This window comes from Magallana gigas, chromosome 7 (genome assembly GCF_963853765.1).
Source record: "Magallana gigas chromosome 7, xbMagGiga1.1, whole genome shotgun sequence".
Classification (NCBI taxonomy): Eukaryota; Metazoa; Mollusca; class Bivalvia; order Ostreida; family Ostreidae; genus Magallana; species Magallana gigas.
In genome coordinates this window covers 11,086,136-11,104,812 of record NC_088859.1, presented here as the reverse complement: position 1 = coordinate 11,104,812, position 18,677 = coordinate 11,086,136, and the positions used below count along the sequence as shown (strand labels likewise).

General features: G+C 32.5%; 1 protein-coding gene across 1 annotated transcript; it reads left to right on the top strand.

Annotated features, from left to right (window-relative positions):
• The first annotated feature begins 7,657 nt into the window (after positions 1-7,657).
• On the top strand, positions 7,658-14,817 carry LOC105336443 (cytochrome P450 10). The gene is made up of 12 exons (XM_011440753.4): positions 7,658-7,802; positions 7,903-8,030; positions 8,955-9,137; positions 9,291-9,487; positions 9,573-9,763; positions 9,860-10,080; positions 12,338-12,478; positions 12,969-13,135; positions 13,273-13,351; positions 13,890-14,052; positions 14,387-14,430; positions 14,616-14,817. The coding sequence occupies exons 2-12, from the start codon at positions 7,911-7,913 to the stop codon at positions 14,724-14,726; spliced, it is 1,617 nt and encodes a 538-aa protein (XP_011439055.4). The 5' UTR covers positions 7,658-7,802; positions 7,903-7,910; the 3' UTR covers positions 14,727-14,817.
• Positions 14,818-18,677: the final 3,860 nt, after the last annotated feature.

Here is an 18,677-nt window from a genome sequence, read left to right as displayed (position 1 = left end):
CATAGAAAGACGGATAGAATACAGTTTCACATAACGCTTTCTTATGAATTCATTATTTTATTTTTATGCCCAAAGAAAAATTATACTAGCCCCCCCCCCCCCGATTTAGGATTTTTTATGATTTTGGGAAATAGTTTTTTGGTGTTTTTTTTTTGCTTGTCAAGAGTTCTGATGATTAGTCTCACTGGCGTCGGAAGCAAATTGAAAGTGGGGGGGGGGGGGGGCTAGAAAAATCCTCAGAAATATTTCCAAAAATCATGAAAATCCTAATCTGGGGGGGGGGGGGGGGTGAGTAGTATGCCTATCCAAATAAATATTTCCTACCCATATTTTTTTTCTCCCCCAAATCATGAAATTCCTAATCCGTGGGGGGGGGGGGGGGGGGGGGGGGGGGGGGGATAGGCCTATTACTCCAACCTTATCAATCTTTCACGGTTAATTTAGGAACAACTATACTTCCGGCGATAAAAAGTGGGGGGGGGGGGCTAAACCCTCTATAATGCTATGTGCCTAATGGATAGGTCTACATTTGCAAAAAAAGTGGGGGGGGGGGGGGGGGCTAAGCCCCCCCCTAGCCCCCCCGGTTCCGACGCCTATGAGTCTAGCCCCCCCCCTCCCCCCCCCCCCCACTTTCAATTTGCTTCCGAGGCCACTGCTAAGTGAAAACAATCTATAATACACAGGTCAGTGCCCTGTAGGTTTTTATCAGTACTTCGCGTTGGGTTTATTTTTGTTTTGAGACTGAATTTGACCTCTACATTAAGAATTAAACTTTACTAAATTATAAAAAGGTATGAACACGACTTTACCGTGAGTCGTGTTCTAACCCTTTTTTTATAATTTAGAAAAGTTCAAGTTCAATTCTCAATATAGATAAGCCAGATATAATAAACAAAACTCAAAGTAAATGAAAACCAAGATTAGCAACCCTTTATAAATTTATTAGAACAAAATAAGAACAAACAAGTCTATATCAACCCTAAAACCAAACTTTTAACAGGGACCTCAAATAGACAGACGAGATGGGGACTCGGGAAAAATGTAGCTAGCGAAACCAGCCGTCTCCCTCGTCATATAAGGACTTACTTGAGTTTTTATACGGAAAAGAGAACAAAGACAACTGTCATTAGGGTTCTTGGCTATCGTATAAAGTGGGCGTTACCAAAGTAATAGAATAAAACACTATATAAATACTAATAATAATAAATATAAACGAAATCCCGATCTATCACAACACCCTTGTCAGGTTGGATTTACAAAACATGTCAGAACCTCTGATCATATTGTCAAATGCTTAATTTGATAAATATTGTAATACAAAAGAAGGTAGATTATATATCTGCTTTATAGATTTTCATAAAGCTTTAGATAGTGTTGTTCACAATGGATTGAAACTAAACTACTACGGTACAGTATTATGTAGATATGGCCAGAAATGAGTCCTGACTTTTTACCTTACATGTATTTCATTTGTAACAAGTATCAAGGCACTGCTTTCTGGTGACAAAATAATCAGTTTTTACCTTATTTCATTTGTAACCAGTATCAAGGCACTGCTTTCTGGTGACAAAAGTAACATAACCTAAGACAAAACTGATTATTTTCTTTCCGCTGGATGGTTTAATTTCATTCAGTAACAACGATTACAAGTATATTCTATTGGTGACAAAAGGTAACATTGGTTACATCGGTAACAATGTTTTGATTATGAATGATTTTCAAAGGTAACAGAGGTGAGAGCATTTTTTTCTGTTCAGCTGAGGTTCTTATTTTATTTGGTTACAATGGTTACAATGGTAACTGCTATAATCCATTGGTGACAAAGGGTAACGGTGGTGACAGTCATTTTCATGATTTACAGGTTTTTTTTTTTAAATTGGTAACATTGGTTACAATGGTTACCATAACCCTAAACTAGCCCTTACCCCTAACCTTAAATTAACCCTGACCCCTAACCCTAAACTAACCCTAATCCCGAACCCTAATCCTAACCCAAACCTAACTCTATTTTGTAACCAATGTTACCTGTAACCTCTGTAACCTGTCACAAAGTTTGAAAATCATTCATAATCAAAACATTGTTACCGATGTAACCAATGTTACTGGTTATAAAAAGAAAGGGGTAAAAGTCAGGACTAATGTCTGGCCATAGCTGGCTATAATGTGGGAACCAAATTTTATAGTATCATTAATTATATGTATATAAAAAGTGAAGCATGTGTTAAATATGGTTATTTCCTTACTTCCTCGTTTTTCTATCAAATTAGGGGTGTGTCATATTTACAAGGTTGTATTGACTCTATATCAATATATTTAAAAAAAACATAGACTGTTTAATGTATATCTATGCTGATGACATAGTAATCTTTTCATCATCACTAGAAGGACTTCAGCAAAAATTAAATGCCTTAGAGAAATACTGTGATGACTGGGGTCTGCAAGTTAATTCCAATAAATACTTAAGCATTCATTTCACAGCTTCAGGGACTTTCTCATTGGCTAAGGTTGAATTATACAAAAAGGGTTTTAAAGCTTATTTTAAAATACTGAAAGATTTCCTGAGTCTAAACCCCAGGATATCAACTAGCTTAAATGTATTGTTATCACACTATAAAGCCTATTTTACTTTATGGCTCTGAAATATGGGGAATATTTAATGTCAATAACATAAAAATAAAACAGTCTAAATATATATAAGAACTTAATAGCAAAAACTTATACTCAAATTTTGTAAAACTATATTGGGTTTGACTAAGAAAAGCATGAACTATGCTTCACTTTCTGAACTATGAAGATTTCCTCTACATTATGATATTGTCAACAGATTACTAGAATATTGCTACAGATTAGAAAATTTAACAACAGAGTTTCCTTTATTAAAAGATGCATTTCTATGCAGTAAAGAACGTCATTTCGCCAAATAAACAACTTGCTATTCCTCTACTGAAAAGTTGCTAAAAATTCTTAATATTCAAAACAATATGACATATTCTAAAAAGGACTTTGCTACTTCTTTAAAACAATCTGAAAAATATTTGATGGATTGGCAGTACTCAAATGAAACACTTGAAGATGGCAAAATTGTTACTTATATATTTTTGAAAACCAAGTTCAGACTGGAAAAGTATTTAACTTTATTAAGACCTGAATACAGACAGCCAATCTGTAGACTGCATACTAATATATCAGCGCAAAGACTTTTCATAGAATTGGGCAGATATACAATAACACACCTAGAATAGAAAGAATATCCAAAAATTGTACACTTAAAAGAATTGAAGATGATGAACATTTTTATATCCAATGTAGCAAATTTACAAAGGAAAGAGAAGAATTATTTGATTTAATTTCATCTGAGGTAAGACTTTTTTCTAGTTTGCAAGATAAACAAAAATTATTTGGGATTTTAAACGGTGAAGAATTAGATATATTAAACTCTCTTGGTAAATTTGTACAAAAGGCATTGCATTAATTTCTATTTCCTAGTCAAATATAGTTTTCAATCATATGATATACTATTTTAGATTGTATGTATTATGACATATTTATGTATGGGTATAAATATACATACATGTATATGTATTGAGTATGAACATACATATATATACTAATTAAATGTTCATGTCTGTCCTAGCTCTTTCAATCATCGAACTCTTTCTCTTTCCCTCTTGTTTTATGTTCATTGATTGTTTTGTTTAATGTAAAATCTTTTTGTTGCCCCTTGAGGGCCCTTAATTGGTGAATAAAGAAATTGAAATTGAAATTATGATTTAATTGAACCCATGTCTCAAGTCTCATAAATGAATGAATAAACTCACTGATATAAAATGACAGAAGGCAGAGAAGAAAAATTATTTGAACTTCAATGAAATCAAATGATGCCAAAAGGTATCCCAATGAATCCATATGTATTCCAATAAACACCAACCAAAATTACACCGCAATGGAGATAAATTACATAAGTTCACAGGTTGTTACTTTGATTGTTTTCACGTCTTATTGCTATTTTCGTAATAAAATTAATTGAACTTCAATGAAATGAAAATAACTCGCTTTGAGGTATATTATCCTTGTTGGATTATTAAACAGTTTTACTCGTGTGAGCTTTCCAAATATGATTCGTCCTCTACGGTGGCGAGAAGTACAAAGAAAGGAAATATAAGTATAATAATTTGTACACCAACAACCCCGTGTCTTTGGATTCCAGGATTTTAGCCAATCAGAATTTAGGATTGGTTTATTTACCGAAACAAAAGTTGTAAAAAATTTCCTTATAAAGAAGATTATTTGGAACGAGCAATCACATGACCTTAAAAAAGATAGCCATGATATTAGGAATACCTGTGTTTGACCTCAGGCCTTGCGGCCTTCTTAACAAAAAGACAAACTAACAAAAGGAACGAAATATTATTACATAATCACTTGAGCATCGATGTGATTAAACATCGGACGGTAATTAACAGCTCTAATGTAAATCAATTACTTATATACAATAGAGTTCCATTAGCTTGTCATGCCAATATTTTTTTAAGCGGAAACACTTTGCGTTTTTTTTTAAAAGACTAATTTAACCAAGTTATACTAAAAAAAGGACATTTGTATGTCGTATTATATTGCATAATAAAGAGACATCCGTAGAAAAATCAAATCTTAGAATGTTATCTAAAACCCAAATTATAGTCCCAAATTATGAATTTCATTAATCATGAAATTATTCAATACATATCTGTCTTCCCACAAATGTTTATTTGAAAATAAAATTTGGTGTTATGACTTTTTTCCCCCTTGTTTCAATTGCTTTCGACCTCGGAAGCTCAAATTTGGAAAAGAGAGAAATGCATAAAAAAGTTACAACACAAAAAGAAAATACATATATATGTATACCCGTACAAAGGGAGATAGATAGTCTTAATACCAAATTTTATTTTTAAATAAACATTTGTGGGAAGACATTATGTATCCACTATCCAGAAGACAAGCCCAAAACTACTTATTAATATCCTTATATCCCAGCGAGTTTCAAAGTATTCTAAAGAACCTAAAAAAGTACAATCATACTCCTTTTTTATTCTAATATTTAGATGAGTTTCAATGTATCACAAAGAAATAAATCAGGCCCAAATTATTATTATCTCATTATCCTTATATCCCTATAAGTTTCAGTGTATTCCAAAGAACCCAAAGAAGCTCATTTTTCTTTATTATTCTAATATCGAAATGATTTCAATATATCCCAGAAACACCAATCTCCATACCATTCCAACATTACTTATAGCCCTAAAATTATATTCCAGATAATGAATTTCAGTTTATCCCCTAAAGAACTCTATTAATACCTCAATATATCCCAAAGAACCTATTGAGGCCCATACCCTCTTTTTATCCTTATATGCCAATGAGTTTCACTATGTCCCAAAAAACTATAACGGAGTCCATACACCCAACTGATTTCAGAATGCATTTCAATGAACCCGAATGATACCTAAGTGCACCAATTTTGACTTCAGTGTACCTTCTTGAACTCCAAAGTAATTTACTTAACAGAATGATAACCCTAGTGAGCCCCAATGAACCACAGGTGAGGATGGTGACAACAGTTTGCTAGACAAGAATCATAAAAATCATATACTTAAGTCTTATCACCTATCAAATTATTATCTTTATTTTGTTTTTTAACCATAAAGTGTCAGTTAAAATGTGTATGTAGCAACAAGATAGTGAAAGAATTCTAAATACAATTTTAAATTTGCGTATATATTCTGTTAGATAACATTTCATAGTGCATGCAAATTCTTATCAATTTTTAAGACAGCGTCATGAATTTTGGGTTGTGTAATTATTTTTACACAGCAAGAAGTTATTCTGCTCTTTTTCTCTGGCTCCCAGAAGACTCCTTTGGAGCTAGATTCAGTCAACGCGAGATCACATCTGTGGATAGGTCAAATGCTCAAAGTGTGATTAAAACAATGACCTTCTAAATGAAACATTCTGACGGACATAATGCGGATTGTATCTCCTAAGTCTCTTTCATTAAGGAGCTACAAATCAACAGGGTTTCTTTCTTAGCGTTCACTGATCAATATATACCCTCTTCCGAGGTAGAAAGTAGTAGGAGTTTGACGCTTGTTGAAGATAATGTTTTATAGAAGAAAGGTAGAGATTGTCTTATTACCCCGTACCTATCTTGTAAGAAACATCTAACGATCATCAACACATTTGATCGCTTGTCCAAAGTAAGAACGAAGTATGAATTTGTGGAAGATCTTCAATTAGGAAAGAGAAAAACGTATCCTAAAAGATTTTAAGGACATGTTTTGGTCTTAAGACAGTTTCGTGATTATGTCTGCTGAATATCATTTAACATGATCTTAACTAATGAATCAAAGTAAAGACGATTATACGATTAAATACGATTATATTATAAGTAATTTTTATTAAACCAATTCTTTTTATTTGTTAGCTTGTACATGAGAGGTAAAAATAATCGTCTTGCACTAATGATTCTAAAAGGGCATCACAACAGCAATAAAAATCAATGAATACAAGATTTTACAAACTAAGGTTAGTCATGAGACAAGCTCAAGTTAAGATGTTAGGATGGTTCCTCGTTTTTCAAGAAGATTCGAGAAACTGACTTAGGACCAACACGTTCTAGCATGGGTGTTGGAACGGAAAGGGGGTGGGGGTGGTCTAGGGGCTTAGCCCCCTGAGGCCTCCCCCACTTTCTTTTCAAACTTAGACATAACTTTAACCAAAACCTTTGTCAAGATTTTTGACAATAATAGCCCACCCCCCTTTCAATTTGCTTCCGACGTCACTGTCTAGGACACGTCATAGTCATAAAATATCTTTATGAACACACCTATACATGTAGGTCATGATCGATATCGATAAATGTAACAAGTTTATTACATCGGCAATATAGGTATTATGATGAATTTTTAACAGTTTTGAACAGATTGTCCAAAAAAATGTTTTAATTTTCTATATATATCCCGTTTTCTTTTGGTCAAGATCAAGTAAAAGAGAAAGCTTATTTATTTCATGAAATTTGTGTTTCGAATTATTTAAAACAAAGATGCTTCATATATAATTTTATTTTCGATGCTAAAATCTGAAAACATAATGTTTTAAATTTGATATCTTCTTGTCTCCTACTTTAAAGTGATATTTTATTGAACACATCAGGAGAGAACATAGGAAAATAGGCATTATGCCTGCTGTTCAATCCATTTCAATGTATCTATATACTTGAATAAAATACTTCTTAAATTAAATATTGAACACATCGTTGAAAGTGACAGTTAAGAACACATCTTGTATCGTCTTTACCTATGAATTAAGCTCGAATAAGCTATTGCTATCAAACACCATTGAATGAACAAATATTTAAACTTCATAACCCTGTAAGTGCCTTTCATTTACTAAAACTTGATCTCAAGCCATCTCATATCTGTTGAACTAAAGAAGTATTATGAAAATTTCATACAATTGTAATATCACCAAGTTCAGTTTAAGAAAGTGATTACATTTTTAATACTTCGAACAGTCGCAAAACGAAAAAGATCTTTCTTGAATTAAGCCAATTTTTGTGAAAAGTATGCGTTATAATTGAATATTTGTTATTGACCAATACGTCAGTGTTTGCATATACGGTCACGTGACGAATTGTGAGTTTTAAAAAAAAAATTCTTCTGGAATCTGATTGATTTGTGCTGACTGATACCATTAAGAGGGGGCACTCGAGTCTCTGGCAGCAAACACAACAACATTCTTTTGGGAAAATAAAGGAAAAGAAAAAGGTATGTCGTTTGTATATTATACATTTTGATTTTATAAAAGAGAAATTCAATACTTGTCTTAATAACAGTGTTCGTGAAATCTCGTGTCTTGCAAATTTAGAAACAAAAATGGCAAACAGAAGCAGATTATTCTACCTCTTTACAAAAATGTATCGCTCTCAAAAGCGAGTTGTTTCCTTGTCCTCATCCAGTCCTCAGACAATCGTTACAAACGTTGCACCTATTGCGGTAAGAACAATTTATAATTTATTCATAAGGACTTCATGGTTTGAATAAACATGATATTTGTGGTGTTAGTTTTTTCTCACTTTAACGCATATTATTATTTGATGTACTATATCTGCCCAAAGTTAATTAATTTGTAATGTTATGCTGGCGACGATATGTTCAGTATGTTTTTTTTAATAATATTGTTATAAAATACACAAGAAAAAACATGTCTCATTCGAAAAGAGAAAGACTCGAAGGCAAGTATATTGCTTATACATGATGAGTTTGCCCGATCATGATAATTATACTCTTCCTACATATAAAAAAAAATACAATTAGACCTTTAAACAAAAACAGTTTTCCTCAAATATTTGATAATACTGTTACGTATCATAATAACGTCACTGGAACTATTTGAAATCCCTAGTGTGTTGATGTACATAATATTACATAATCACAAACCATCAGTATCTTTTTTCAATAGATAATCTAAACACACTTCGCAATCAGTGGCACTGAAACTACAGTCTGCAGGAAGAGGACGTTTTGTCGAACGTTTCTCCAATGTCTGCTATCCAATTTTACTATTTATGTTGATGCGAATTTAAAAAATATTTTTTTTCCGTGCAATGCAATGGCAAGGGTTGACATGATAAAAAAAGGATTTCATGGGGAGTATTTCAAAATTTAAAAAAGGAAAGGTTTTTGTGATAATTACCAAGTCTTGATCGTTGCATCATCTTTTTAAAAAATGCAAGACACATTTTTAGCAAAAGGCCTATTCTAATTCATTTTTATTCATCAAAAAACGTGAACTTTGGATAGACATTAGTACATCAAGTTACATCAATTGTAACAGAAACTAAATTTTGTTACATTAAAAAATCAGTTTTGAAAAATTTATTTACATAATTTATATATTTAAAGTTGTGCCTTATATAGTGTCCAGTTCAAAGAGGACAGGACACTTTAGACAAATCCTATGAACAAAACAAGGACCAACAGCCCCTGACACCCTCAGTGATAGCCTTTGACAACATCCCTGGCCCAAAAGGTTTCCCTATTGTAGGAACACTCTTAGATTATATGAAGAAAGACGGGCTTCCCTTTAACAAACTCTACGAGGTAACATTTGTTCTTGGTGATAACTGGGTAACAGAACAGAAATTTGAACTTTTACAATTTTTAAAACATCAATAATGATTTTGCATTGAATTCCGAGTAATTCACCTTATTTTCACATCATATACTAAGTATGTACATACGTATAATGAACAGGTATATCAACAACGATCTCTTCAGTATGGACCCGTTTTTAAGGAGAAACTGGCTAACTTTACAACACTTGTTATAAGTGACCCAGCTGAGTACAATAAGGTCGTAAGAGCAGAAGGGAAATATCCATTACGCCGTGACTTAGAACCTTGGTTCCTGTATCGCGAGAAAAGAAAGATGGGACAGGGACTAGTTAACTCGTAAAGTTATATTCTTTGTCTATCAATCGCATTATAAATATGTGCAATGGGAGTCTTCGTGACTAAATCGATTTTTATGATACAGACACGGTCCTGAATGGCACAAATACCGCAGTGCAGCCTCAAAGAAAATGCTTAAGATGAAAGAAGTTTCGGAATACTGTAAAAGCATGGATGAAGTAGCAGACGATTTCATCGTTCATATATCCTGCATTAGGAATCAACAAGGCGAAGTCATTGGCATTGAAAAAGAATGTTTTAAATGGGCAATGGAATGTGAGACTTTTTTCTATATGAATAATATTTATGTCTAAAAAAAAATATTCTTTAACCTATTATATCACATAGTTATAATTTTGGTTCATTTTTCAGCTATGGGTACCTTCCTCTTCGAATCAAGATTGGGAATCTTTAGTTCAAATCCTCCACACGAAGCACAGATCTTTATAGAAAATTTACAGGGCCTCTTTCGGTTGATGCAAGTTCTTATGTATAGTTTACCAATTTACAAGATATTCCCTACCAAAGATTGGAGGCAGTATGTAAATTACTGTGACAACGTTTTCAGGATTGGCAAATCATACGTGAACAAGGTGATTTTACTTTGCATCATGATTACAAAAACTGAACTTAATTTAAAAAAAACTATTAAGTTAATTTCCAATATGCTTTATTTAATTGCTAGTTCCCAACATTTTCACAATGCAAAAGAAACTTTAAAAAACGTCAGGCTCGGAAGGTATCAAATCAAATTGCTCCCTTTTTTAGCCCACCTGAGCCAAAGGCTCAAGTGAACTTTTCTGATCACAATTTGTCCGTTGTCTGTCGTCGTTGTCGTCGTCGTTGTTGTCGTCGTCGTTGTTGTAAACTTTTCACATTTTCATCTTCTTTTCAAGAACCACTGGGCAGATTTCAACCAAATTTGGCACAAAGCACCACTAGGTGAAGGGGATTCAAGTTTGTTCAAATTAAGTGCCACGCCCTCTTTAAAGGGGAGATAATTAAAATGGGAGCATCCTCAGGTAGTGTAGATTCAAGTTTGTTCAAATTATGGTCCCCGGGGGTAGGGTGGGGCCACAATTGGGGGATCAAGTTTTACTTAGGAATATATAGAGAAAATCTTTAAAAATCTTCTTCTCAAACACTATTAGGTCAGAAAAGCTCAAATTGAAATGGAATCATTCTCAGGTAGTGTAGATTCAAGTTTGTTCAAATCATGGTCCCCGGTGGTGTGGTGGGGCCACAATTGGGGGATCAAGTTTTACATAGGAATATATAGAGAAAATCTTTAAAAATGTTCTTCTCAAAAACCATTAGGCCAGGAAAGCTCAACTTTGAGTGGAAGCATTCTCAGATAGTGTAGATTCAAGTTTGTTCAAATCATGGTCCCTGGGGGTAGGGCGGGGCCACAATGGGGGATAAATTCATATATATAGAGAAAATCTTCTCAAAACTATTAGGCCAGGAAAGCCCAAATTTGAGTGGAAGCATCCCCAGATCATATAGATTCAAGTTTGTTTAAATAATAGTCCAGGGGTAGGGTGAGGCCACAATGGGGGATGAATTTTTACTTAGAAATATGTAGAGAAAATCTTTAAAAATCTTCTTTTAAAAGATTATTTGGCCAGAAAAGCTTAAACTTGTGTAGAGGCATCCTCGGGTAGTGTAAATTCAAGTTTGCAAAATCACAGTCCCTAGTGGTAGGGTGGGACCGTGATGGCGGTTTGAATTTTTACATAGGAATATATAGAAAAAATCTTTAAAAATATTCTGGGAAAGTTTTCGGTCCAAAACTCAGTGCTCAGTGTGAAAGCACAGGTAATGCAGATTTAAGTTTGATGAAACCATGATTCCCTAGAGAAAAGTGGGGTCACGAAATGGGGGGGGGGGTATATAGGAATAGAGAAAAATCTTCTTACAGGTACAACAACAAAAGGGGCTTGGTATTTACCAAAAAATAAGAGGTGGATAAAAATTTGCAGATTTTCAATTTGTTTTAGCAAGATCTACTGTACTTAGTTGTCAAGATATTTTGATACTGTAATGCTAATTTGATCAGAATAAAGCAATTGTTGCTCAGGTGAGCGATGTGGTCCCTGGGCCTCTTGTTATTATTAGTTCGGCTTGTGATATTATGTTAACATTGAAGGGAAATAATAATTACGTAAATGTTTTTTAAAATAGATGAGGAAAAAACTCCTGTTATCTAAATAAACGATCTAGGAACATTCACCAATTTACATTACAAAGTCCAATAAGGAGGAGACTGGAAAAGAAACTATTGATTAATTAATAATTATGAATAAACACATTCGATTGTCATATATTTGCCACCTAGACGTTAACTGGTGTTAGGTGTTGTACTTCTGAACTTGTTTAAGTTGTTTAAATGTTTAATTAATATAACATTAATTAGAATAGTAATAAAGTTGGGTTTTTCATCTCTATATTCGAGTTGATATAAACAGAAAGTTTAGAAACTAATCCCAATTGGTTTTGCAACCGTCCGTTCGAATTTTAGTATACCCAGTTACTCTCTCTCTCTCTATCTCTCTCTTCTCTCTCTCTCTCTCTCTCTCTCTCTCTCTCTCTCTCTCTCTCTCTCAGCAACTATAATGTTAATTTCCAATATGCTTTATTTAATTGCTAGTTCCCAAAATTTTCACAATGTAAAGGTTATCGCTTTAAGCAAAAATAACTTTCAAAACGTTAGGCTCGGGAGGTATCAAATAAATCTGCTCCCATTTTTTACTTCAGCTATTTAGATAACAGATAAAGAGTTTGATATTCAAAAGCAATTTTAGTCATAAAACGCATTGATGTGATGAATGAAACATTTTATACATACAGAAAGCTGATCAAATTCGGGAAAACCCCGCAAAGGAAGGGGAGAGGACGCCGTTTATAGAGTATATGATGAATCAAGAGTCATTGACGAAGCAAGAAGCCTTGTCCACGTGTGTTGATCTTCTGGTGGGCGCCACTGAAACGGTATATCACGGGAGTAAGATTTATCAACAAAATGATTCATATTTAGCTACCAGCGTCTGAAATGACAGATGTGATTTTTAAAAAATGTATTAGCCAATTTAACCAAATTATTTATTAAAATCCATAAATAAGGCTTTATTTTAAAAATCAACACATGGTCAAAGCTTTTGAGAAAAACTAAGATTGGAAATTTTTATTGATAAAACACATTCTATCATCAGCTACATTTTTAAAAATACTTATTAAATATTGTAGTCTTTCAAATTGTTTAAATCGAATATATGTGCAACAAATACATTTATAAATGTATACTGCGAGGCTTCAACAGAAACCGTACATAAAGGCTTGAAAATCATTAAACCAACAAATCTGACATATAAAATGCTATAGGTCACTTCATTTGAATACTCTAGCAATATTTTTTATCGGAATTTCAGATAGCATATATAAATTTGAATTTTAATAGTTACACCATTGTTTTCAATCTCAGACATCCAGTGGTATTTTATGGGCGTTATACTGCTTGGCAAAAAATCCAGTCGCCCAGGAGAAGCTGTACAAAGAAATCAAACAAGTATTACCAAACAACGAAGCCATTACACCGGAGAGGCTGTCCAGGCTCCAGTACGTCAAAGCAGTGGTCAAAGAGACGTTCAGGTTGGTAGTCAAAGGATATTGGGAGAAATGTATATTCTGTAAATATTAAACATGTGTTTAAATAATAAATGAGTACATGTAAATGATTCAAACATGTCGTGTTATGAAAATATCTGTTTTGTGTTTGATGTTTTAAGGCTTTATCCTTTGACCTTCACCACAAGTAGATATTTGGAAGAGGACCTTGAGATCGGAGGTTACAACTTACCTGCAGGAGTATGTACGACATGTAGTCTGCTGTTTCACGAGTCTTGATTTAAACTTATTTAATCAATTCAAAACAAAAATGCATTAATTTCGAAACATTTTTAATTTACGTTGTTTTCATATGTGGATTTTATACTCTATCATATAGACTGAAATGATGAATATAGAACCATTTTAACAAGAGCTTGGACTTTGGGTAGATGTGTCAAACAGCAATGCGACGTAGGCCTGTCTATTTCATTGCTGGCCACTCAATCATGGCTCTTTGACATCAACAAGATTTGTCTGGCTTTTGAGCTCAGACTACGCAATCGGTGCATATTTCGCTTGAAACCGCGTCATTTTTAACTTGTTTTGACGCAAGAAATAGATAGCTAAGTCCACCGAAAGTCCTGTTAAGTCTTGTTAAAATGGTTCTAGAACCAAATTAAATCAACTTAATTATATACCCTGATGATCCGCGCCTGGCAACTCGAAGTGATCCGACACTTTGGGTCAAGTCACTGTTATAATAGTAATTATATTGTATCCATTTTTTTTTCAATAGACCCATGTTCAGGCTAACATGTACGCTATGTTTCGAAACAGTCAGTATTATTCTGAGCCAGAAGTGTTTAAACCAGAGCGCTGGTTAAAGGACAGCGGGATGGATAATAACCTTAAAGCAATGTCAAACCTTGTGTGGGGACATGGAGCGCGCATGTGTATAGGTAATGTTATTGTTCTTGTCAATTTTTTTGTTTCTTTAAGAAAAATTATAAATTAATTTTAATTCAATTATGAGTATTTATTCTTTTGTACGATGTATATTTTCATTTTTTTTAAACATGTAACTTTGCATATTGAGAGACGATACCGCAATACATGTCAGCATATTTTTAAAGAATTTGAAGCATCAATTTAAACTTGATTATACAATTAAGATATATTATTGAACATTTCTGAATTCATTCTAACGGTTGTAAATTATAACAGTTACCTAAAATCATCAATTACATTTAAAATGTAACTTTTCTCCAGAACTATGGTTTGTTTTATTTACAGGTCGCCGATTTGCCGAACAAGAAATGTACATACTTTTAACTAAGGTGAGGTCATTTGAAAATGTAAGACCGTCAAATTCATAAATAAAAGTGGGAATTTACATTTCCTCATAAAATTGACTTCTAAAAGAACCTGAGGAAAACTTAATTTTGAATTGGATCATGTTACTTTTTCTTCTTATGTCGTTGTCTTTGACAATCATTATAAATGATAAACGTTTAATTTACAGATTGTGCAGAACTACAAGGTTGAGTATCATCATGGCTCAGTGGAACCCTTGCTTAACATGGTCATGAGCCCCGATCGCCCTCTCCAGTTTTCGTTTATTCCGAGGGAGTAACGACTTACCTATCAACAGCCGCCTAGGAAATGCAAAAAATTCCAAATCCAAACAAATGTATAATTCAATAATAAAAACTCTGAAAATAAGATTCCACTACAATACATGCTGTTGTTGGAAGCCTTCTACGAGGGTCCATCAAAAAATGCGTTTTTACTTTACGTCATATAACTACCAAATTTTAAAGACATACTTTAGCAATAAATCCTTACCAATTGAACACTTTATTTTAAGTTTATTCCAATTTATCAATAAATATTTCATCATACAAAATTTTGACTAGATCTTTGTTATATGGCGCCAAATCAAAATAAAATTTATACGGCTTTACTAGGTAATATTACGTCATTTGATTTGCTGCATTATGACGTAATACGTTGATCCGTTGATAAAAAAAATCAGTGTTAAAAGACAGGTACTCTTAATCAAAAAGGCAAAAAAAAGATGACGTTGAACGACGTCACTGAGCAAAGAATGGCTGTAAAATTTTGTGTTGCGATTTCAAGATCTTTCCAACAGTGAAAGCTGAATTACGTGGTAGAAAATTTGAGAACAGCGAAGAATTAGTTTATGCTATTCGAACAATTGTAAACAAACTAGATGACAGGTGGTACAGAGATGTCTTTAATGAGTGGGTCAAGCGCCACAGACTTTGTGTGAAATGCAGAGGGGAGTACTTTAAAAAGCTGTAAAACAAGGTCGTCGTGACGTCGGGTTTTTTACGTTAAAGTGGTGATGAGGGTGCGTCGTGACTACAATACATTTTGATTTGAAATTTAAATATGATGATCACCTTTTGATCAAATGCAGTGAAACTTTACACATAAAATAAAAACATGTTTTAACAAATAATAATGTGGAAATATTAAATGTTGTCGACAAAATAAAGTAAAGAAGAACATTGTCCACGTAATTTTTGATTGACCCTCGTAATTTGGATGTTCTAGAACTATTGCTCTACGTGTCCTTTTAAAGGTTATTTAACATAGTTCATCCCTAAAGTTAACTTATCCGCTTGTATTGTGTATTTCAATGCTTTTCAAAGGAAGCATTTTGTTAACTCAATTATTTTGGTTCGATCAAGATTCTATTATTACCTAAAACTTTGAAAATAAGGAATGTTTGACAAAGCCTAAAAAGTATGAACAGTTTTTCGATTTCCCAAAATAAGCTTAATATGTACACCATACTAATGTACAAAGAGGTAGCTATGCCATATTTCTGCGAAAACAAATTGCGCGAGAGGAAAATTATACTGCTTCTCTTCAATACTCTTTGCAGGATTAACACAAATAACAATATTCATCTTCTTTGTATAATATAATGTTTGGTTGTCAGCTAAAATCAGTGGTTGTTTGGAGGGAAAAAATCAAAATTGATAAATACGCCGTCCAGCGGCATTCAAGAGAAAAGTTTTAACCAAGAAGCTACACTGGTTAAGGGAAATTGCAATTAAAAGTTTGTTTGAATATCACTATAAGAATGCTTGATTTTTCTTCTGATTGTGAAGTTTGTGTGGAATAAACAAATTGTTATTTAAAATACCATTTATGATAGAATAAATTTTCTTTGAAAATTACGGTTATGAAATGCGGTCGGGCGTGGTCTAATTCATCATAAAGTCATAAGAACTTTATCGAATTTAATCACCCATGACAGTATTTGATCACCTCATAATACTAAAATAATGAATCTTTATTTCTAAGTTAGAAACGCGTTTTAAAAAAAAATATGAAACACACTGCGCTGGTAAGGAACGTCCTTCGTAAAAAACTGACTGAAACCTACAGAAGTCCTCGATCATTGTAGAACGTTTCCCTGTGCTGTAATGTTATATCATCGCACGTGCGCAAACAATATATACTTTGTAGTAAACGTGCGGGGACAGTCAGCACGCACTTAAGAAAATTATATATATAAACAACCAGACTTTTGGAATTCCGCAAATTTATTCCAAAACGATATGTATGTGTCGTTCCTATACATATATGGTATGAATAAGAATTACTCGACTGTAATACTATGTGTCGTAATATAGCATTTCATTCACATGCACGTAAATTTAGGTAAGTATAAAATAATAAATTAAGATATATTCCTATTAAACATGAATGAAATAGATGTAAACATTGATATGAAACTCTTTCCCTCTACTTAATTCATGCAGGTATTATTTACCATACTATTGTGATTACCAAAAAAATTGGACATAATTTACAGTACTTCTCAAATATGACAGATGATAATAAATTATACATACACTACATGTAATTTAGGATGGAACAGAGAGTACAGAAACCCTTATAGAAAGGTATAGGTAGGCTTCATACACCTGTTAATAAATAATATCATATAGCACACTAAAACACTATAAATATTGTTAAAAATCTAAAATAAATGCAATATCCACGCATACAATTGCATACAATTATGTATCATCTAAGTGTATGGTTTATATTGATCCTTTTTAATTCTTTTTATGTTATTTTATAATATCTGACAAAATGACCAAATCATGTAATGTTATACAATTAAAAATAACTATTTCTTCTAAATTTATTCATAAATAATTCATGTATAAAGCTAAAAGCTATTCTAACAAATAAACACGTTACATATACATATAGACATAAAACTTTTATTCTTATTTGCATTAAGATGATGTATCCCAGTCGAGGACAATTCTTCAGATGGCTCTATTAGCTAGCGACCGGAAGTTTTAGAACAAAGAAAATATTCTATGACAGAAAAGTCAAAAAGCAATTATATTACATATTTCAATATAAAAAAAAAAAGTATTCAGAGTTTTATCCAAAAAACAACAATCTTACTTTGATAAACGTGAAAAATATCAAAATAATATTATTTATTTGAAACCCTTGATTGACTAATAGACTATCTTTTAAAAGCAGTTTTCAATGAAAAAATAATGAAAAACAACATCGGCTTTACGCAAAGCTACATGTTCAATTATTTATGGAATATAAATACCCAAAATTATTCATTTCCATTCATACTCTTTGTATACATTCGAATTAACATTACGTATAAGATCTGTTAAAAATATTGAAATAAAATAATTCATATGTATTTGTTTTTGTTGTTTTTATACAAATGTGAATAAATATAAGATATTATCTGAGATAATACCAAAAAAAAAACACAGGGCTAGACGGAATAAGATATTTATACGTTTGATTTTTTTGATTATTAGGCACGTCATATGTGTATATTTTTATATGTGGTAGAAGAAGAGTTATTTCTGTTATCACTTATCACTATCTTGGTAGTTAAGACATACACAAGTAACTATATTATTAACAAACCACAAAATACAGCTGGTATTCGCTGGATTGACCTACGACGCTAAAAATGTGAAAGTGCGCTTTTTTAATTGCAAAGTTTACACTGTTTACGTATTTCTGCAGTTAAACTTGCCATGGCAATTTCGAAAACTTGATTGTAAGTTCAAATATCAAAGTGTGTTTTTATCTTATAAATGAGAACAGGAGCAACGGATGCTTATTGTCAAAGATTTATAAAAAAAAAAAAACTAAAGATATTAATCGTACATGATCTAAGCTTGTATTTTATGTCTGATTTATTTTTCTTTGTTTATAAGTCAATGCTTTAAAAAGTTGAATAATTCTGATGAATAAAACGGATAGGGTGATGCTCCGTTATTTTATGTATTTTATGTCTGATTTATTTTTCTTTGTTTATAAGTCAATGCTTTAAAAAGTTGAATAATTCTGATGAATAAAACGGATAGGGTGATGCTCCGTTTGACATGTTACTTGTTGACACATTAACACAACACATTTGTCAGGAATAAGAATGGTCATTTACTGAGGAAATAAATGACAAAGAATATTTAACACAAAGGAATGTAGCAAACTAACAATGATAAATTCTTAAAACAAAATACATGTATGCACGATCCATACACAA